The 22,354-nt window shown below is 38.7% G+C and overlaps 1 protein-coding gene across 1 annotated transcript in view; it reads left to right on the top strand.

The window, feature by feature from the left end:
• Positions 1–21,819, top strand: part of KCNJ6 (potassium inwardly rectifying channel subfamily J member 6) — a 124,564-nt gene extending 102,745 nt beyond the window's left edge. The window contains exon 3 of the mRNA XM_026663910.2: positions 21,157–21,819. Coding sequence (XP_026519695.1) covers positions 21,157–21,482 — 326 coding nt within the window. The 3' untranslated portion in view covers positions 21,483–21,819. The remainder of the gene's footprint in view (positions 1–21,156) is intronic.
• The last annotated feature ends 535 nt before the right edge of the window (positions 21,820–22,354 follow it).

The raw sequence follows: 22,354 nt of genomic DNA, 5'->3' as shown, positions 1-22,354 counted from the left end.
AAAGCTTTTTTGACTTCTAGTCTTGTGGATTGATTGTTTAGTCGTACGCTGGCTACATTTAATTTTCACGCTCAATAGTATGCTTTAAAATTCACAACATCTACATTTAAATCCCACCAACTGTACTTTAGGCTCAATTTAAATTCTAATTTTGCTTTTGCCATATGAAGGAATAGGAAATATATATATATATATATATATATATATATATATATATATATATATATATATATATATATATATATATATATATATATATATATATATTTTCTGAGGTTCTCGCGGTATTTGTATGTGGATCTTTGGTTATTCGGGTTTTCTCCCGCGTAAGATTGGAAGTATCTAGGCAACGTTTCGATGAAGTCTCATTCATCATCTTCAGGCTTCTGTCTTCAGCTCTGTGCTTCTCAGAGTGATGTGAGCCCGCAGCTGCTCCTTCCTTCCAACTGCCAGTGGGGGTGTGACTCGACTGGCCGGGGGCTTGGCTGTGTTCTGATTGGGCGGGGTGTGTTCTCATTGGTTGGGGTTTTGGCTGTGTTCTGATTGGCCGGGGGGTTGGCCATGTTCTGATTGGCTGGAGGTGTGCTCCGCTCAGGTGGGGGCTTGGCTGTGCTCAGGTTGGTCTTAGTTACTGGGGGATTTGAGCTGGTGAGCTGTGATCTTGCTGTTTGGCTTCGAGTTTGTGGTCGTGCTGCATCTTCATGGTGGGGGTCAGTTCGCTTCATGTATGGCTCAGGGGGGGTTGAAGTGGGTAGTGATGCAGCTGCAGTGCGGCTTCTGGTCTGTGGTCGTGTCTCATCTTCTGTGTGGGTGTGAGTCTGCTTTTTACGTGGAAGTGTGGTGGTGACATCTTGTGTGGCCCTCGTGGGTGTGGGTCTGGTGTCATTCATCATGTTAGGTACTCGTCTGTTCATGAGGGCGGGTTTCCAAATGGCTGGTAAGCGGGAGGTGTCATCTCTTTTATTCATGCTGTGTGGGCGTTTTTCTATCTCTATGGCTTCTCTGATTATTCTGTTGTTGAAGTGTTCGGTTTTGGCGATAGTTCTGGTATTTTTAAAGTCAATCTCATGTCCTGTGGCTTTGAGGTGCTGGACCAGGAAAGAGGTCGGTTCTTCTTTTTTGATCGAGTTCTTATGTTCTTCAACGCGTGCACTTATTCTCCTGTTAGTTTGTCCAATGTATGTGGTGGGGCAGGCGGTGCAAGGGATTTCGTATACTCCTTGGTTTTCTAACTCGATTTTGTCTTTAGGGTTTCTTAGGATGGTGGATATTTTTCTGTTTGTGCAGAATGCTGTTTTAATGTTGTGTTTTTGGAGGATCTTGCTGATTTTGTCTGTAGTGCCTTTTATATATGGGAGGAGGGCTTTGCCGTTCTCTTGTTCTCTGTCTTGGATTTTGGTTGGGGTTTCTTTTTGGATTAGGTGGGTAATCTTCTTTCTTTGGAATCCATTGGCTGTTAGTACGTTGGTGAGAGTGTTTAGTTCGGTTTTAGGTGTTGTTCATCAGCTAAGCATTTTGTTCTGGAGATGAGTGTCTCAGCTACGGAATTGATCTGTGCTGGGTGGTGGTGTGAGAGTGCATGTAGATAGCGGTTTGTATGTGTTTTCTTCTGGTAGATGGTGTGTCCTAGGGAGCCATTGGGTTTTTGTATACCAAGACATCTAGGAAGGGAAGTTGATTGTTAGCTTCTGTTTCCATGGTGAATTGTATTTTGGGGTGTAGGCTGTTGAGGTGTGTGAGGAAGTTGTTCAGTTTTTCTTTCCCGTGTGGCCAGATTATGAAGGTGTCATCTACGTATCTGAGCCAGAGTTTGGGTTTGTGATCATATTTTTCTAGAGCTTGTGTTTCAAAGTGTTCCATGTAGAGGTTTGCGATGACAGGTGAGAGGGTGATCCCATGGGTGCTCCTTCTATTTGTTTGTATTTTTGTCCGTTGTAGGTGAAGTATGTATTGGATAGACAGTGGTTGGTCAGATCTAGGATGTGCTGAGGGGGTTGTATTTGTTTTGGATGGCTGTCAAGGCTTCTTTTATTGGCACTTGGGTGAAGAGGGATATGACATCGAAGCTCACTAGTAGGTCGCTGGGTTGTAAGTTTTGTTTCTTTATGATCTCGATGAACTGGAATGAGTTTCTTACATGTGAGTTGATGGATTCTGCATAGGGCTGTAGTTGTTTGGCGAGAAATTTGGCTAGGTTTTGTAGAGGTGAGCCTATGGAGCTGACTATTGGTCTAAGTGGAGTTCCTTCTTTGTGTATCTTGGGGAGACCATAAAGCTTCGGGCATCTGGATGATTTCTCTCTGGGTATGATTCTTTGCTGGATTTCTTCACTGATGGGGGAGGCTTTTATTTTGGATCTGGTGGTTTTTCCTAGGTAGGTGGTGGGGTCTGTCTTTAGGGGTTTGTATGTGGGGTCTAGGAGTAGGTTGGTTAACTTGGTTTGGTAGTCAGATGTGTTCATAACCACTGTCGCGTTGCCCTTGTCTGCTGGTAGGATTATTATGCTGGTGTCTTCTTTCAGGTTACGTAGTGCAGTTTGTTCTTCTTTGGATAAGTTGCTTTTGGGTGGTTTGCTAGTGCAGAGGATGTTGGTGATTTCGAGTCTGATTCTATTAGCATCATCAGGGTTGGTTTTGGTCAGGCTGGTTTCAACTCCGCATATGATGGTTTCTGTGGGGATGTGTTTGGGAGCGACAGCAAAGTTGAATCTTTTTGAAAGGACCTTGGTTTCGGCTTCGGTGAGGATCTTGTCTGAGATGTTGTGCACTGTTTGTTTCATGTGTGGCTGTGAGGGGAGGAGTTGGTTTCTGGCGTTGTTGTAGTTTTCTGAGTTTGTTGGCGTGTGTGTCTGTCTTGAGGGTGGTCTGTGTTTCGGCTCTCCAGACAGCGAGTTGTTTGGATTTGTCCCAAAGTAAGGGGTGAATCTTGTTGCTGAGTCTGAGGTGAAGTGTGAGGAGATCTTTGTTGATTTGGTCTAGGAGAAATCTTTTTGTGTGAAGTTCATTTCTAATTAGGGCCAATTCTGTTCTTTTTAGGATGCGTTTGGTGGCTGCTGTGTTGGTGTGGAATTTCAATTGGAAGCTTGTGGGAATTAAATTTTGATCTCGGCAGTTGCATAGGAATGCGAGGTCACATAAAATGGAAGCTCTTTGGACTTCAAGTTTTTCATAAGTCCTGGTCAGATGGTGGGTTTCCTCCCGTAGAGGTGCAATATTTGTTTTCTGAGGTTCTCGCGGGTATTTGTATGTGGATCTTTGGTTATTCGGGTTTTCTCCGCGTAAGATTGGAAGTATCTAGGCAACGTTTCGATGAAGTCTCATTCATCATCTTCAGGCTTCTGTCTTCAGCTCTGTGCTTCTCAGAGTGATGTGAGCTTGCAGCTGCTTCTTCCTTTTACTGCTAGTGGGGGTGTGACTTGATTGGGCGGGGGTTTGGCTGTGTTCTGATTGGTTGGGGGATTGGCCATGTTCTGATTGGCTGGAGGTGTGTTCTGTTCAGGTGGGGGCTTGGTTGTGCTCAGGTTGGTCTTAGTTACTGGGGGATTTGAGCTGGTGAGCTGTGATCTTGCTGTTTGGCTTGAATTCGTGGTCGTGCTGCATCTTCATGGTGGGGGTCAGTTCGCTTCATGTATGGCTCAGAGGGGTTTGAAGTAGGTAGTGATGCAGCTGCAGTGCGGCTTCTGGTCTGTGGTCGTGTCTCATCTTCTGTGTGGGTGTGAGTCTGCTTTTTACGTGGAAGTGTGGTGGTGGCATCTTGTGTGGCCCTCGTGGGTGTGGGTCTGGTGTCATTCATCATGTTAGGTACTCGTCTGTTCATGAGGGCGGGTTTCCAAATGGCTGGTAAGCGGGAGGTGTCATTTCTTTTATTCATGCTGTGTGGGTGTTTTTCTATCTCTATGGCTTCTCTGATTATTCTGTTGTTGAAGTCTTCGGTTTTGGCGATAGTTCTGGTATTTTTAAAGTCAATCTCATGTCCTGTGGCTTTGAGGTGTTGGACCAGGGAAGAGGTCGGTTCTTCTTTTTTGATTGAGTTCTTATGTTCTGCACGCGTTGAACCCGAATAACCAAATATATAATATATATATATATATATATATATATATATATATATATATATATATATATATATATATATATATATATATATATATATATATATATGGTACTTACATGTATGGTGTTCGGCTTGGTTCGGGTATTTTCCCACGTCATTGTAGTTCTTTTAAAGTTGTAGCAACGTTTCAGCAGAATCTCATCTGCCATCATCAGGCTTCTGTATTGTGTCCGTCTGTGGGTCAGACTTTTACAGTGGTTTCAGATTTAAATTTGGGGCAGCCTATTGCTGTGCCAGAATGGTTTTTCTTCATCCTGATTGGTTGGGAGTCTTGGTCTGTGTTTATTGGTCTCGGAGTTTGCTGTGTTCTGCTTGATGGGTGTTTCTGATATCTTCTGTCTGTTTTTGGCTCTTTTTGTATCTTGATTGGCTGGCAGCATTGTGTTACTTTAATGGAGGTCTTTAGTGCAGCTTGGCTTCGGGTAAATGGACGGCTATCATTAGTTAGGAAGCTGGGTTTCATCTGGGTGCCTGGTTGGGGTGTGTTTGAGCTGGAGGTATCAGGGGGGATCTGTTTGTGCCCAGGTGTTTGCCTGGATTGTGGTGTGGAGATTTTTTTGTTTGTGAGTGCAGGCTTCCAAATGATTGACAGCCTGGTGGAATCATCTCTTCTGTTCATGCTTTCTGGTCTTTTTTCAATCTCTATGGCTTCTCTGATGACTCTGTGGCTAGGGTTTTCCATAGTGGCCAGGGTTTTGGTGCCATTGAAGTTGATGCTATGACCTGTAGCTTCCATGTGTTGGACTAGTGAGGAAGTGTGTTCCAGCTTTTTGACTGCATTTTTGTGTTCATCCAGGCGGGTACTTATTCTTCTATTGGTCTGTCCAATGTATGTGGCCGGGCATGATGCACAGGGGACTTCGTATACGCCTTGGTTTTCCAGGTCAATTTTATCTTTGGGGTTGCTAAGGATGGCTGCTATTTTTCTGTCTGTTTTGAAGGCAGTCCTGATGTGATGTCTGTGTAGTACCTTACTAATTTTGTCTGTAGTACCTCTTATGTAGGGCAGGACAGCTGTTCCATAGGTCTGTTCATCTTCTGGGTCTCTATTATGTTTCAGTGTGTTTTTGTGGATCAAGCTGGTGATTTTGCTTTTGTGGAAGCCGTTGGCTGTCAGTACTTTAGTCAGGGTGCATAGTTCAGCCTTAATGTGTGTCTTGTCTGCCAGGCGTTTGGTTCTGGTAATTAGTGTTTTAGCCACGGAGTTTATCTGTGCTGGGTGGTGGTGGGATTGGGCGTTGAGGTAGCGGTTGGTGTGTGTTTTCTTCTGGTATATGGTGTGTCCTAGTGTGCCATCTGTTTTTTTGTAGATTAGTACATCTAGGAATGGTAGTTGTTTGTTTGTTTCTGTTTCCATGGTGAACTTGATTTTGGGGTGTGCGCTGTTTAGGTGTGTTAGGAAATTGTTTAGGTTTTCTTGTCCATGGGGCCAAATCACGAATGTGTCATCGATGTATATATATATATATATATATGTAAATATATATATATATCTCCCCACAGGTGAGAATCCAAAGTTCCAGAGTTCAAATATTCAAGCAAACAAAACCATACCCAAAAGAGTTAACTGCTTCTGTTTTCACAGTCCTTGGCAGTCTTCCTGGAATCTGGCAAGTCTGAACTGTCCATAAATTACGATGACGCTTCAAACGTATTCTTCCGAATCCAAAAAGCACTTTGCTCCAAGCAAAGATTGAGAGCCAGCACGCCTCCTTAAATCCCCTGGAGGGGCGTGTCAGTCTCTCTAATTAAGAGAGCTCCTTATTAAGACGGCTCCTTTCAGATTGTGATTGACGTTTCAATCTTCTTCTAGTCCTAGCATCAAGCCAACATCCGTCAGTCTCGTCCTCACTCGAAGCCTCTGACTCATTTTGTGAATCAGCTGCTGACATCCGAGGCATGAAAGAAGTAGAAGGTTCTGGAGACGACCTTCTCTCCGATACTCTCTCATCCTCCTGGCTCACATCTGTGTCCTCTGATACCTCAGACTCCACATTCACAGCAGGCTCAAACCTTCCGTCTTCAGATGCATCAGATTCAAAAGTCGTAGCAGGGTCAATCCTTCCAGTCACAACATATATATATACTAAGTACTTCCAATTTTACACAGGAGAAAACCCGAATAACCAAAGATCCACATGCAAATACCTGCGAAAACCTCAGAAAACACACACACACACACACATATATGTATATGTATATGTATATGTATATGTATACCCTGTTTCTCCAACAATACGGCCTCCCCCAATAGGAAGTCCCAGCATGTTTTATAGGTATGAAATGAAATTAAGCCCCTCCCCCCAAATTAAGGCCTATATTAAAACATGCGAAATGGGGGGGAATGGTGGGGGGGCTTGCCATTAGGAAGTACTTTTGTTGCACACCCGGATATGGTGCTGCCTGCATTGACTCCGATACGAAGTGCCCCACCAACGCCGAGGTCAACATCCAAGCCATCACCACCCGCCCACCCAAAGATGCAAGGGGGAGAATTAAGTCACCCCCGAAAAGACAGCCTAGCCATTTTTTCGGGGCTCAAAAAAAAATAAGACCCGGCCTTATTATATGAGAAACACGGTATGTATATGTATATATATGAATATCCCATTATCTAGAGGTATTTCATACCTCATATAGTTGATCTTTCTAATATTAAGAGCTTTAAAGGTGAGTCTATTTCACAGAGAGTTCTCAGTATATAGAATTTGTGCTATTAGAACATCATGTGATTTATTTTCTCTATAAGTGTTGTCTAGGTACAGTCCCAACTAATTTTGAGCATTCTGTTGCTTCAATCTTCATAGTTACAGCAAACCTTTAGCAGGTTTGGTTGCCTACTTCAAACTCACCACATAATTAAAGATAAAGCTGTAGTGAGATACATTATTTTAAAATAAAACAGTTTAATCTGCTTCCAGAAACAATTGTCATAAATGTAGTTATTCTACTGAAAATATTTGACAACTTATCGGGGGAGTGTTGTGTAATATATCCACAGCAGTAGAATTTCTCATTGACATAAGTATCACATATTTGAAACACACTATTTGAAACTCAAAAAAAACAACAACACCCCACTGCAGGAGGTGAATTAATGTTAAGAGTTTCAGAGAAAAATAATTACTGTAAAAGAAGCTGATATAATTGTTCTGCATGTTAAACATTATTGTTAAGCATAACAGAGCTCTTCAATAGGAAATGTGCCTTGGCTTGCCAATCCAACATTGCCACCTATCTGTTTCAGAACCGAATATCTGGTTTGGAGGCCACCTCCTCAGTTCTTCAAAATTACCAGAACCCAGTGCAACAAGTAATCAAGTCTACAAACTAAGGAGAATTATGTGGAAGTTGGAATAGGATAGTTACAGAACAGTGTCAGGCAAAACCTGGAATCAGAAAAAAAAATCTGAATACTCCCAAGCTGAGGCAGATTGTCTGGTTCTCATATATATCCAAGTATTTGAGGTGTTCTATTGTTACATCTGGAGATGCAACAACACAGGTTTCTACTGCATCCCATAATGTTCCTTTCAGTGGTGGGATTCCTTTTTTTTTTTACTACTGGTTTTATGGGCGTGGCTTGATGGATGTGGCATACTGTAAAATCTCCAGTCAGAGGTAGTATTTGCCAATTCTCCGAACTACTCAAAATTTCTGCTACCGGTTCTCCAGAAGTGGTCAGAATCTGCTGAATACCACTTCTGGTTCCTTTGCATCTTACAGTATTTTATATTTAACTCTTGATTTTTTTTTACTTACAGTGCAACTTAGATTTCTGCCATTGTTTAAATGGTACATTGATTTTCATAATGGTATTGTTTGAAACAAAAACATCACTATTGACAACATATTCATTTTTATAACATAAATTCTTCTCAGCCATAACAATGGTAACTTCTCCCATTTTAACCTGTTCTTCTTAATTTTATTCCATATTCTAATGTAATAATCTGGTATAATAAACAATTCATGTTAGACATAGTGATGCCAAAGTATTTCACAGAATTTTCTGAATAACAGAGTTGGAAAGGACCTTGAAGTTCTTCAACCCCTTGCTCAAGCAAGAGTCATATACCCTTTCAGAGAAATTGCTGTCCAATCATGTCTTAAAAATCTCCAGTGATAGAATACCTATAATTTCTGAAGGCAAGCTGTTCCACTGACTAATTTTTCTCACTGTCAGAAAATTTCTCCTTATTTCTAGGTTAAATCTCTCCTTAATTAATTTCCTTCCATTGTTTTTTGTTCTGCCTTCAGGTGCTTTAGAGAATATACACCTCTTCTTTGTGGCAGCCCTTTAGATACTGGAAGAATCCTTCATTAGACTAAATATACCCAGTTCCTTCAACCATTCTTCATATGTTTTACTCTCCAGTCCCCTAATCGTCTTTGTTGCTCTTTGTACTCTTTCTAGAATCTAAACATCTTTGTTATACTATGGCAACCAAAACTAGATACAATATTTCAAGTGTGGTCTTACCAAGGCACTATAAAGCAGTAGTAACACTTCACATGATCTTAATTCTGTCCTTTTGTTAAAGCAGCCTAGGAATATGTTGGCTGTTTTTGACAGCTGCAGCACACTGTTGGCTCATATTTAACTGATTGACCATTAGGACTCCAGAATCCCTCTCACAGTTACTTCTATTGAGTTAGGTACCACTTATTTTATATCTGTGCATTTGGTTTTTCTTGTCTAAATGTAAAATGTTACTTTTCTCTACACTGAATTTCACTTTGTTAGATAGGGCCCAGTGTTCAAGTCAACATCCTTCTGTATCTTGAGCCCACCTTCCAGAGTATTGACTATTTCTGCCAGCTTTGTGTTGTCTGCAAATTTGATGAGTTTCCCTTCAATTCCCTCATCTAAATCATTGATGAAGTATTAAAGAGTACTGGGCAGAGCCTTGGGGTACCCCACTACATACTGCCCTCCGTGTAGAGGGAATGTAAATAAATAAATATTCATTGTTTTGCAGAACATTACATTGGATGGGGTGCGGTGTTCAAATCTGTCAAGATCCTTCTGTATCTTAAGCCCATTTTCTGGATTGTTGGCTATTCCTGCCAGGTTGGTGTCATCTGCAAATTTGATGAGTTCCCCTTATATCCCCTCATCTATATCATTTGTGAAGATATTGCAGAATACTGGGCCTAAAACAGATCCCTGGAGTATCCCACTGCATACTTCCGTCCATGTAGATGTAGTTCCATTAAGGATCACACATTGAGGGTGGTGGCTCAGTCAGTTACAAATCCATTTGGTGGTGATGCTTCTAACCCACAATTTTCTATCTTATCAAGTAGTAAGTTGTGGTCTATTTTAGCAAATTCATTACTGAAGTACAAAAAAATTATGTCCACAGCATGACTAATCACTTTGCATCACTTTGCATCACTTTGCCAAAAAAAAAGTAATAAGATTTGTCTACTATGATCTGTTTTGGACAAACTCATGTTTTTCTCAATCTTACAACCATCTTTTCCATCAATTCCATTGGCTTTTCCATTTTCAAATTCTTTGTTAACCTCTTTGTATTTTGTTAATTAATTTTGAAAACAGCTAACATTCCAACACTGTTTTCCATTAATATTTCTTTCAGAGGTTCCAAAATTATTACTGGATATGCATGGGAAAACATAGAAAGAGTATTAAATATCAAGACAATGTTTTGTAATTGAAGTACACTATGGATATTTTTCTGTTAGTGAAAACATTGGGATTTTTGTCAACCTAAGGAATAAGGCTATAACTTGGTTTGAAGCCATTTAAATGTTTTATGTAATCTCGGTGCACCCTAGCACAGCATCTCATAGTAATTTGCTATTCATTTCCACCATGTGCTTGTTATTATACACTCTAGCCCTCATTCTCTATTTACCCTCTTGGAGCAAACCTTAATACTTCTTCCACCTCTCTCATTTTGCCAGTTGGCTCCCCACTGCTGAGACTTTCCTCCTTCTCCCTGCAATGCCAAAAGCAATTTCCACATTATGGTAATGCAGCTCATTTCATTAACATTGTAAGAAGCCCAATCACCTTGATTGTAAAGCCAAAGGCCAGGCTGTCTGAAAATTGTAATCTCAGCTTGTCTGGAAGGAAGTTAGAGTGGGGATAGTTGAATAGACTATACCCAAACTGGTTGGAGATATAGATATATTTGCCCTATGGCTCACTGAGTGATCTTTCAGTCCTACAAGTGCAGCATCCATGAAATTCATCATCTATATTGGATGAATTGCTGTGACACCACTACCAATGCTTAGCTAGAAACATCGATTTATCATTCCAACTGCTAAAAATGAAATCTGTCAACAATAAATGTTCCTAGGACTTCAGAAAACAAAAAAGTTGGGATTATTCCATAAAAGTGTCTCAGTTTCCCATCAAAACACAAAACTGTCTTTTTGAAAATGACAAAGGGAAACTTTTAATCTAAGAACAATACTTATTAATTTTTATAAATAATAATTAATTATTTAATCTAAGAACAATACACATGAGTCAACAGAAAATGTTTTGCATCCCAACTATTTTCATATTACACTGCTAGGGTAATGTCAGATAATGAAAAATGGCACATAAAGCCATGAGTTGCATGTGGCAACCCATATATCAATGTGTTCTAAATTGACATTGCTTAAGGAACTGTAATGGAATACTGAGACAGAAAATGTATAATTGTTTGGCATATTTTGCCTTTAAGAACAGTGCTATATGCTTCTCCCTTTCTGTGAGAAAAAAAAAATCCTGGCTGAGGTATTTGAGGATTTTTACTTGTCCTTTGACTTTGGCAAGTAGAGTTGTTTTTTTAGTAACCTTTACTAACCCTTTTGTAGGCATTCTAGCCCCAGGGGTGGGATTCAACCAGTAGTTCTGAAGAGCAGCTGGTCCCTCCCCTCCCCTCCCCTCCCCTCCCAGGAGTCCCCATGCACCTGGTTCTGGCTCTCAGGTAAGTGAAGGGAGGCCTCCTAGGCCCAAAACAGGGTGCGGGTGTGTGTGCAGCGCAAACAGGGCATGAGGGGGGTGATGCCCCCCTGTGCCTCATTTTGGCTTTCCTGAGGCTCGACGGAGCTTCCTAGGCACAAAAAAGGGTGCAGGGGTTGCGGCGCCACACCCTGTTTTGGCTCTCCTGAGGCTCCAGGGAGGCTTCCTAGGCCCAAAATAGGGCACGGGGGGCAACAGTAAAAGAAAGAAAGAAAGAAAGAAAGAAAGAAAGAAAGAAAGAAAGAAAGAAAGAAAGAAAGAAAGAAAGAAAGAAAGAAAGGGAGGGAGGAAGGAAAGAAAGAAAGAAAGAAAGAAAGAAAGAAAGAAAGAAAGAAAGAAAGAAAGAAAGAAAGAAAGAAAGAAAGAAAGAAAGAAAGAAAGAAAGAAAAAAAGAGAGAGAGAGAGAAAGAGGGGAATGGGAGAAAGAAAGGGAGGGAAGGGAGAAAGAAAGAAAGAAAGAAAGAAAGAAAGAAAGAAAGAAAGAAAGAAAGAAAGAAAGAAAGAAAGAAAGAAAGAAAGAAAGAAAGAGAGAAAAAGAAAGAAAGAGAGAGAGAAAGAGGGGAATGGGAGAAAGAAAGGGAGGGAAGGGAGAAAGAAAGAAAGAAAGAAAGAAAGAAAGAAAGAAAGAAAGAAAGAAAGAAAGAAAGAAAGAAAGAAAGAAAGAAAGAGAGAGAGAAAGGAAGAAAAAGACAGGGAGGGAGGAAAGGGAGAAAGAAAAAAGGAAGAGGGAGGGAAGGAAGGGAAAGAGAAAGAAAAAAGAGGGAGGGAGGGAGGGAAGGGAAAGTGAATGAGATATGGATGAATGGAGGGAGGGAGGGAAGGAGGGAGAGAAAAAGGAGGGAAGGAAGGACCACAAACCCTGGCACTAGACGCAGCTTCAGAGGATGCTTTGAAGCATCACAGCAATCCAGGGCCAGGAGGAACCTCGTAGGTCATCTACTCTAACCCCTGCTCCAGAGCATTGTTAAAGTGAGTTTCTCTCTTTTGACCCACCCAGTCACATGACCACCAAGCCACACCCACAGAACCAGTTATTAAAAAATTTGAATCTGACCCCTGTCTAGCCCTCACGGAAACCCATGGCCAGAGTATGTCTCACTATCAACTTCTTCCCTACCAAAGAAACTTTGTTTCAATGAGTTTAGAGGGTTATTTCTATTTTATTTTATTAGAAATAAAAGCCTCCAAATAAGGCTTTTATAGTTAGAAATACATAGTTCGATCATTTCAACAAACCCATGAAGTCCTAAGAGTATATTATTTGTGCCAGAAATATCAAGTCACTTAGTGCAAAATTATTTTGCAACTATTATTTTCAATCTATTGTTAGGAGAATGATAGCATTCATATCACTCCTTCCATCTCAGTGATTTGAAATAGCTTTGTGAACCTGTCTTGTACCTTTTGATTTTTCACAGGGCTGTCTTGCTTCAAGTGATATATATTTTTAAACTGTTGTACTGAAACCTCAGTGGGAGTTGCCCAGAAATAGCAAACCCAGTCAAAGTTTCATGGGGCCAGAGGTAATATAAACCAGTGGTTCTAAATCTTGGCAACTTTAGGATGTCTGGATTTCAACACCCAGAATTGGAAGTGAGCTTTGTCCCATATTTTAGATTTGTGAAGTAGAAATTTCACATTAACAACAATGTTTTACATTTTCTGCTGTTTTGATAATGTTACACTTCAAATAAATATGCTAAGATTTCAGTATATGTTACCTCATAGCTTATATCTTTTGTATGTAAGATACCTGCATTTTCTTTTTATTTACTATATATCCCACTTTTATTATATTTATAACTAACTAAGGCAGCAAACAAACCATACTCCTTCTCCTCCCCCTACAGTTACAATCCTGTGAGTCAGATTAGGCTGAAAGAGAATGGAGTGGTCTAAAGTCACCCAGTCAGCTTTCATGCCTAACACAGTACTAGAATTTACAGCCTCCCAGTTTCTAGCCTGCTACCATAATCATTAGACCGAACTGACTCTCCAGTTTATTACAGGTAGTCTACATTTAGTGGGAAATAATTATGTTTTGCATTCTGACTTCTTCCTCTTTTTGGCTTGATGTTTAAAGCCACCTATTAAATCACATGGAAAGCAAAATGCATGAGAAAAAGCAGCTGTTCCACCTGTTTATGAATATGAGATAATACAGTATAATTAAACAAAGCACAAACACATTGCAATACTATTCTGTCAACTCAAATGGAATTTGAATATGGTCCCCACATTTCTCCACTTTCAATATAAAAGTTAATTCTGCTTGACTCGTTACCTGAATCTTGTAAGACTGGTATTAAAATTAAAAGCTACGTTAGTATAACTAAGCAATTTCCACGAAATAAAGAAGGCAGGCAAGTTAGAAATGCTAGCAATAATCAGAAAGTTGAATTTAACATACCTTGCTGCATTCACTCTGACATAGCTGCACTTAGGAAGGGTCTTTTCATTCTTCTGTGTTGCCTTAGCATATTTATTTTTTGGATGCACAGTATCTAATGAGGATTAGAGAACCATGAAAAAAGATAAAGATTTATCCCAGGAAAGAAATTAGCAGGCCCTCAGAACAGTTGCATGAGACATTGCACCATAAATTAACCAACCAACCTTTAGCTAAGCCAGTTTGGGAATCCAAGTAGTAAAGTTAGTTTATGGTTCAGTACATCAAACAAGCCCAGAGAAAGGAATTGATGGAGAGCACCAGATATAGTTTTACTGAGTAAATATGTCTTACAAATACAGTGCATCCTGAAGTTTTTGCCTTTCAAAAGGTTATGATTGTGCAAATATGAATGTGGTTAGGAATGAAAGGTATCATAAAAGGAAGGATGATTTTCCAACATATCTTTTCCCACCATGAGACACTACTCCTAATGTCAAAAAATGAGAGGTGATTTCTAAGTTTACAGTCAGGATGGTTGAGATTCAAACTAAGAGGGGAGAAAATAGTAGCCTCACTTTTCTTGTTGGATGCAAAGCTTGTTGAATGCAAAGCTATATTTTGCATTCTCTCCCAGCCTTCCTCATTTTTGTTACTCATTGTCCTCCTTGAAAGCCACTGAACTGCCTAACTTGCTGTACTAATATTGTCATACAGTCCAACTATCTAAGCTGAAAGCATAAAGCATGATCTTGTTTCATGCCACATTACAGGGCATCATGCTTCATTCATAGCTGTCTACTTGAAACCCTTCACTACATAGAATTGATTAAAACCAGACTACAACAACATACAAAAGGACAAAAACAGCTTCAAAAATACAATAGTGAACAAAAGATGTGTCTCAGTTGTTTTTTGACAACAAGTAGTTGTTTGAACTGTTACTTTTGTGTATACTTCAAACATTATATGGAATTTATCTTTCTGATATAAAAGTTGATGACATATAACGTAATGATCCTGAACCACATAACAAGCTCACCTACTTCTGAACCACTTACTGTATAAAGTTTTAAAATAAAAGTTCTGATTGCATCTGTAATTACCAACCACTTAACTCTGAGAAAGACATATTCTCATAGAAGATAAGACCTAAGCACATAGTCCTTTCAACTAATATAACTGCATTTGGATTTTTTTTTATAGAATTGCATAAGAGGTAGCATTTCACTCAAACCTAGCTTCTGGTGATATATGAACACATCTCTACTATTATCTTTATGTATCTTTTGCTTTCTTCCAATCTGGGAGAAGGGGATATTTCCTAATCCAGTCTACAATTCTGCAATTCATTTGTCACTCTCTCTTAAGGACTAACCAGCTCTGATTATGCTTAACTTCAAGACTAAAGGTCAGCTAAGTGGTACGAGATGTATCTACAATTGATTTATGTTGCTTATTACTTTTATTGGTTATTTCAAATGTTAATATATATATATATGTTATGTCCCACCTTCTAAAATAAACAGTTAAGGCTGAAAGCAGCAGTCCTTGTAAAGAAAGGCAGCAAACAGGAAAATGTTTATGTCCCACCTTTTAAAGTAAACAGATAAGGCTGAAAGCAACAGTCCTTGTAAAGAAAGGCAGCAAACAGGAATTTTCACAGATAGCTCCAATAAGTAAAAGTTCCAACGAACTAAATCCAAGACTCAACAAGATTCTTCAGATCAAAATCCTTCACAAAATAATTCCAATAAGTAGAAGTTCCAACGAATTAAATCCAAATCCCAACAAGATATTTCAGATCAAAATCCTCCAAACTGTGCTCTTCAGTTCTCCTTGCAAATAGACACTTTGTTCCGGACAAAGTGCAAAGTCATATCTCTCCCTTTATAGAGTAACTAATTAGTCTAATTGCTGGTCTGCTCTCCTACTGTATCCTCGTTGGTTCCTCCTTGTCAGGAGACGTCTTGTCCTGACATCTACCCAGCAATCATCCAAATTATCATCTTCTTCACCTGAAGATAACATTTGTTCCTCATTATCACCCGTTCCCGGCTGACCATCTAATTGAAGGGTGGAGGAGTTTGAAGGTTCAAGCCGATCTTGCAAATCAAATGCATTCATCTCCTCCTCATCGTTAGAACTTGCTGATTCATATAAGTCCTCCTCGCTGGAGCTGTCATTCAAAAAACCTGTAGCAGATGCCGGAATCACAACATATATATATAGGTCCTATCTAACAAAATGAAATCCAATGCAGAGAAAAGTAAGAGTTTACATTTAGGCAAGAAAAACCAAATGCAGATATAGAATAGGTGGTACCTGGCTCAATAATAGTAACTGTGAGAGGGATCTTGGGGTCCTGGTGGACAATCATTTAAATATCAGGCAACATTGCACTTATCTGCCAAAAAAGACAACACAGTCTTGGACTCCATTAATTGAGGGATAGAATCAAGATCACATGAAGTGCTAATACCACTTCATAATGGCTTGGTATTACCGCACTTGAAATATTGTATCCAGTTTTAGTTGCCATGAAATAAAAATATATGCTGAGGCTGTAGAAAGAGAAAAGTAACAAAGATGGTGATATGATAGCAGTGTTCCAGTGTTTAAGGGGGTCACAAGGAAGAAGATGTCAACCTATTTTAATCAAGGAGAGAACCAACCTAGAACTCAGGAGGAATAAGAAGACATTCAAAATCCTTTTCAATTATGTTATTCTGTTATTCTATATCCTGCCTTTATTATTTTCCAACACACCTTCCTCCTCCTATTTTACCTACAACAACAACCCTGCCAGGTGAGTTGGTCAGAGAGAGAGTGACTGGCTCAAGGTCACCCAGCTGACTTTCAGGGCTAAGGTGGGACTAGAATTCACAGTCTCCCACTTTCTAACCTGGTGCTTTAACCATTAGAGCAAGGGTGTCAAACTCATGTCATCATGGCAGCGTCACGTGATGTGGACTTTTTCCCCTTGGCTAAACTGGGAGTGGGTGTGGCCAGCATGTGATGCATTGGCCTGAGGGCCGGGAGTGTGACAGCCCTGCACTAAAGCAAATTGGCTCTTGTGTTGATGTTTCACTGGCTTCTTATTAGCTTTAGTTTTGAAACACTTCACTCTACAGAATCTTCTTAAGCAGGTGGGCAAAAGAAATTTCGGAGTGCAATGGTTACATTTTGAAATGTATATAGCAACTGGTTATCAAAAGTACATTTCAGTATCAACAGACTGATACAAAGCTGCTGTAGCAATTGCCTTCATTTCAATTATACTAAGAAAACAGAAGAGCAAGAAAAACCCATCGCCATGAAAGTTCATCGTTAGCAGAGGGAATAACTAAAGTTTCTATTTATTTGTGTTGTTTAACCAGTTAGCAAATCATGATAAATCTTCCTCTTAACCCACATCTACAGTATTATTTTGCACAATTGCTCATGTATGAAAATTTGCATCTGCATTCCAGGGTTTCCTATTATTTGAATCTGCGGGTCTACTGAGTTTCCAATAAAAGAAAGGGGGTCTTAAGTAAAATCAACCTATTATTGATTTTTATTAGTAATCCCAAGTATTCCAAAATTAGACAAATTTAAACAGATGGCTAAAAACAGAAACATTGTCTCTCTTTATTCCGAAGACAAAATGTAGTGAACCATTATCATCCTGGCATTAATATCCTTTCTAATATGTAGACATTTACAAGGAAATAGGTTTGTATATTGTATATTTGTATTCTGCAAGAGAAACTATGAGAGACAAAACATTTAGTGGAACATAGTTTCTTTTTCTGACTCTTCTCCTAATATAATGATCCTAAATCTCACAGAATAATCTAATGGATACAGCAACATTATTATTAAATAATGGGTGCTGGCTGCACTCCTCATTCATCTGAATATGGCACATTCCTTATGAGGAAAAAGAAAATATGAAGAATTTATTTAAAACAAGGAATATTCCTTCCGCTGGCAGTGGTTTTGGTTAAATAAAGCTTGGGATGGAACAATGGTGCAGACTACTCCTGAGATCACTGACCATAGCTTGTTTCTGCCTGCTGTCCTGCTAAGGACACTCCACTTTTCTGATGCCCAATACAGCTGCATATACTGGTACCCTCTTCAACTAGAGTCTGGATCACTCCAAACTCTAAGCACCAAATTTGTGAGCCCTCCCACTGTTGTATCTTTACTGAAAACAAGGTGGAGATGGATTACATCTATAGCATTCCCACATTCTATTAAGATAGTCATCCAATTCATATATGAGAGAAGATTAACTCTGACAAATTCATGTTTATGTTATTTCAAGATTCTTTCAGATTGTTTTCTTTACAATTTGTTACAGAATTGTCTTAGATCCAGTTTCAAATTTACTGGCAATCAAAAGATAGGGAGATTTGTTCTCCAATAGTAACTTGGCATTTCTTGACCATTTTCAAAAATAATGCAAAACGTTTTGGCTAACCACCTGCAAATTATTTCACCTGACCCTTAACATTTACACTTCCAGATAATATATATGGACTCCCTGAACAGATCATTGCGGAGTGGGTGGGGTTGGAAGCTAGAGGAGAAAATATTCTATCTCAGGTTATGGGGGCGGGGGATAAAACAATACATCATTGGACTTTTAAAACACATTCATGGGGAAAAGAAGGAAGTTCAATGAAATAAAAATCATACTTGTAAACGATTTTAGACCAGCTATTTCTATGTATAAGTATATAATTATTATAGCACTATATGTACTTTTACAGCAGTCAGGGTTAAAGTTAGTTCTCGAAGATATTACAGAATGTAGTCAGCAATGGTTTATTTGAAAAGGCATTCCTGCTTCTGTGAAACACCCAATTAATTAGTAGCATTCCACAAATACAAGCATGCTACCTGAAATGGACTGAAACCTCAAGGAGATAACATGGAACAGTAAAATTGCCCTGAAGCTGCTTTGGTGGTTGGTGGGAGATTATGAGACGGTGGTGTTATATGTTTCTGCCTTCAGAAAGGATTATTGGAAGATTCAAACAAAATGGCAAGAAGACTGTGCAAGCAGCCCTGTTTTATTTACTTGTTAGTATCAAAATAAGAATTGAGAGAGAGGGAGAAGTCTTGTGCCCGACTATGTCCTGAAACTGAATGGTAGCCACAACTCAACCATTTGTTTTTAATTGTTAAAAGATAAACTCTTTTTACTTGTTCCTCAATTTATTTTAATCAAGTTTGTTAATTTGGATTTATGTTAATCAACTTTTAGTTGTGGCTACTTTTAACATATAGTACATTTTATCACTTTCTATTGCTTTTGACAAATTGTATTCTTAATTGCTGTATTGCAATCATTGGGTATACAACTAAATCTGTATTAAAATTTCAAATTCTTATTTCCCGCACTACCAGTATTAGGGTATGATCAGTGAAATCTATTTTATATTCTCAGACTTCGTGAGCTACACTTCAGCAGTAAATTCACGTACAGAAACAGAAGGCTTAGTCAGAAAAAATAACTGCATTAACTGTTTGCTATTGGTGTCTCAGTTACTAAAATTAGATGCCAGAATCCCATCTGCCCAGTAGATAATGATGTACTTCATGCATTAAATGGATGAGTTCTCAAAAAGACCAGATGGTGATTCACCTGATCTTTAGACCTTATAGGGTTAAGTCCCTGGGCATAATAATAGAGGGCAGAAATACTGGAAACAGTGGTTATTACCAGGGGTGGGATTCTACCAGTTCGCACCTATTCGCTAGAACTGGTTGTTAACATTCTAAGCAGTTTGGAGAACCGGTTGTTAGAAGAAATTACTGGCCTAATCCTGTAAGGAAGGCAGGAAGGAAACATTCTGGTATTGCTTACAGAAACGGCCTCTCCGTTAACCCTTATTACATTCTTGGCAGGACTAGACTTCCTGTCTCAGGAACTTCTCTGGAGTTTTTTCCCTCTCCTTTGCTGGTAGTTTGCTTGTGTGGAGTGACCATTCAAAGTTACAATGGCACTGAAAAAAGTGACATGACCATTTTTCAAACTTACAACTGTTGTAGCATCCCCACAGTCATGAGAGGCCAGGCAAGGAGATGCGTGCCTTGATGTGAGTGATATTGAATTGGCCACGCCCAGCCAGTCACATGACCACCAAGCCATGTCCACCAACTAAGCCACATCCACAGAACCGGTTGTTGAAAAATTTGAATCCCATCCCGGTTATTACCATATCTACAGCAATCTCCCAAGTACAATTATATGTTCCCAATAGATGCAAATATGTGTAGCTCAGGGTTGAATCGTAGAGCCCTTGGTGCTCTGAGCCTGCTTGTTCACTTGCAGATGTTTCATTCCAGACTAAGTATCATTATTAGTGTGAGTGAATGTGGGGTTTGCCCCTAGTTTATATACAGTAGTTTGCCCTGCCAGGGTTAGTAGAAATGATTGTTAGGGTTTTGTTTTCAGCTTGACTGCTGAATGTTAATCCCTATGCTGGAGAGGATTTATTCTGGTCTTTTTGTTTCCTTCTTAACTTTTTTATTGTCTCTTTTGAAGGGAAGATGTGGTGTGGTGTGGTGTGTGTGTGTATGTGTGTGTGTTGTGCTACTGGCAGCCACAGAAGATGAAGAGGTGGAGCTTACACCTCATCTCAATGCAAGGGCCTGCCTGGAAGAGAGAAGAACTGAGCAAAGAGGTTCTACAAGATTATTGGCCAGAAAGAATCTCACCCACCAAAGGAACAAGTCCAAATGCCACCCTGGCATTTTCCAATACAAGATAATTTTCTTGTACTGGATTTACAAAAGAGGCATGTTTTGAAGAATCTTGTGAGAAGTGACAAAACAATGAAAAGAAATTAAATTCTATGACACAATTTGAATGGGCTAAAGATTCTTTGTCAGAAATAAAACAATATATAGTTGGCTTATTTGATTAAGATTAAAATAAATATGTTATTATCTTTGGTAAACCTTTGTGAATTTTTGCTGGCACAAGAATTCAAATGACTCTTCTTTATGGAATATGGGAAGAAGAAACCATTTGTTGTGTTTTAAGAGAAGATAAGTTACTAAATTGTTTATATTTGTGATGAAGGTGCAAAGTCACTTCATATATTTCTTTTATTTTCTTTACTATATTTTTACTTTTCTTTCTTTTCTATTCCTTTTTCTATTTCTCCTTTTTTCTTTCTTTTCTGCATGTTCTACTCTTTTTATTTTTTATATATTTCTTCAGTTTGAATTAGTTTTTACTGTTATAATTATAGGGTTTGATAAAATTACCACCAAAAAAAGAAGCCACTATATGTGGCACTTGCTAAACAAGGACAATCTGCAAAATTGTTTTTCTAAATTGAATATAAGACATCATTTTTGCATGCTATTAAACCTTGATTTTTTTACAAATCTGCCATGCTTTTCCTTGGAGCTTAGCTAAGTATAAAACTATAGTAAGTATAATTATTTAAAAATGTATTTTATTCCACTTTTCCATGAAAAAGCATTCCAAGTAGCAAAAGCAATTAAAACTAATGATAAAAGATTTATTTGTTGGACACTGCCCAGAGTCATATGGTGTGAGATGGCCAGCTATATAAATGTGATTAATTAATAAATAAATGTAGTACTACTGAGTCTAGTTAATCCTTCTATTTTTTCTCTTCTTTCTTTGTAGGGATGACATGCCAAGCCCGAAGTTCTTACATTACCAGTGAAATTCTGTGGGGTTATCGTTTCACACCGGTTCTCACTCTAGAGGATGGATTTTATGAAGTTGATTATAATAATTTCCATGAGACATATGAAACCAACACCCCATCTTATAGCGCCAAAGAATTGGCAGAGATGTCTAGTCGAGCAGAGTTACCTCTTACTTGGTCTGTCTCAAGCCAATTAGATCAACATGCTGAATCAGAGGCTGGAGAGGAAGCTAAAAGCCATGAAGAACAAGCAGAAAGGAATGGTGATGTGGCCAATTTAGAGAACGAATCCAAAGTGTAGAACTGAATGATGGGACAGAAAATATTAACACTTTCAAAAGAGGGGAAAAACAGCAGTCTAAAATGTTTACTGTCTGTCCATCCATCAATAAGATCAGTGAAGATTTGGGTTGAAGCTGCAATATTGTATATTTTCCTATTTTATTTTACCTTTTATTGTTCCACCTTTTAGTTGGAGAAATCAATATTCTCATACATAAGCAAGTGGCTTTTGTTTTGTTTTTATGACAAAAAGCAAAAATACATAGATCAGGGCAAACATGAATGGAGAATCTGTAGGTAATAATTATTACTGACGTGAGCTTTAACTCCAGATATTTATTTATTTATATATATATATATATATATATATATATATATATATATATATATATATATATATATATATATATATATGTTTTCTGAGATTTTCGGGGTATTTGTATGTGGATCTTTGGTTATTCGGGTTTTCTCCCGCATAAAATTGGAAGTATCTTGGCAGCGTTTGATGAAATCTCATTCGTCATCTTCAGGCTTGTGTCTTCGGCTTTGTGCTTACTCCGAGAAGCACAAAGCCGAAGACACAAGCCTGAAGATGATGAATGAGATTTCACGAAACGTTGCCAAGATACTTCCAATTTTACGCGGAGAAAACCCGAATAACCAAACAAACACACACACACACACACACACACACACACACACACACACACATATATATATATATATATATATATATATATATATATATATATATATATATATATATATTTCTCCAAATAGATTTAAATTATATGCCTTTATTGCAGCTTTAAGACCCAAGATGTGCAGAAAGATCTGCAGATCAATACGATACTGTACATATGCCTTCTGTAATTTCTTTCACTTTAATAA

This window comes from Notechis scutatus, chromosome 5 (genome assembly GCF_049901735.1).
Source record: "Notechis scutatus isolate UNSWTSFEM ecotype Mainland chromosome 5, rNotScu1.2, whole genome shotgun sequence".
In the NCBI taxonomy this organism is placed as follows: domain Eukaryota; kingdom Metazoa; phylum Chordata; class Lepidosauria; order Squamata; family Elapidae; genus Notechis; species Notechis scutatus.
Note: the sequence above shows the minus strand (reverse complement) of the source record. Positions and strands in the feature narration are given on the sequence as shown.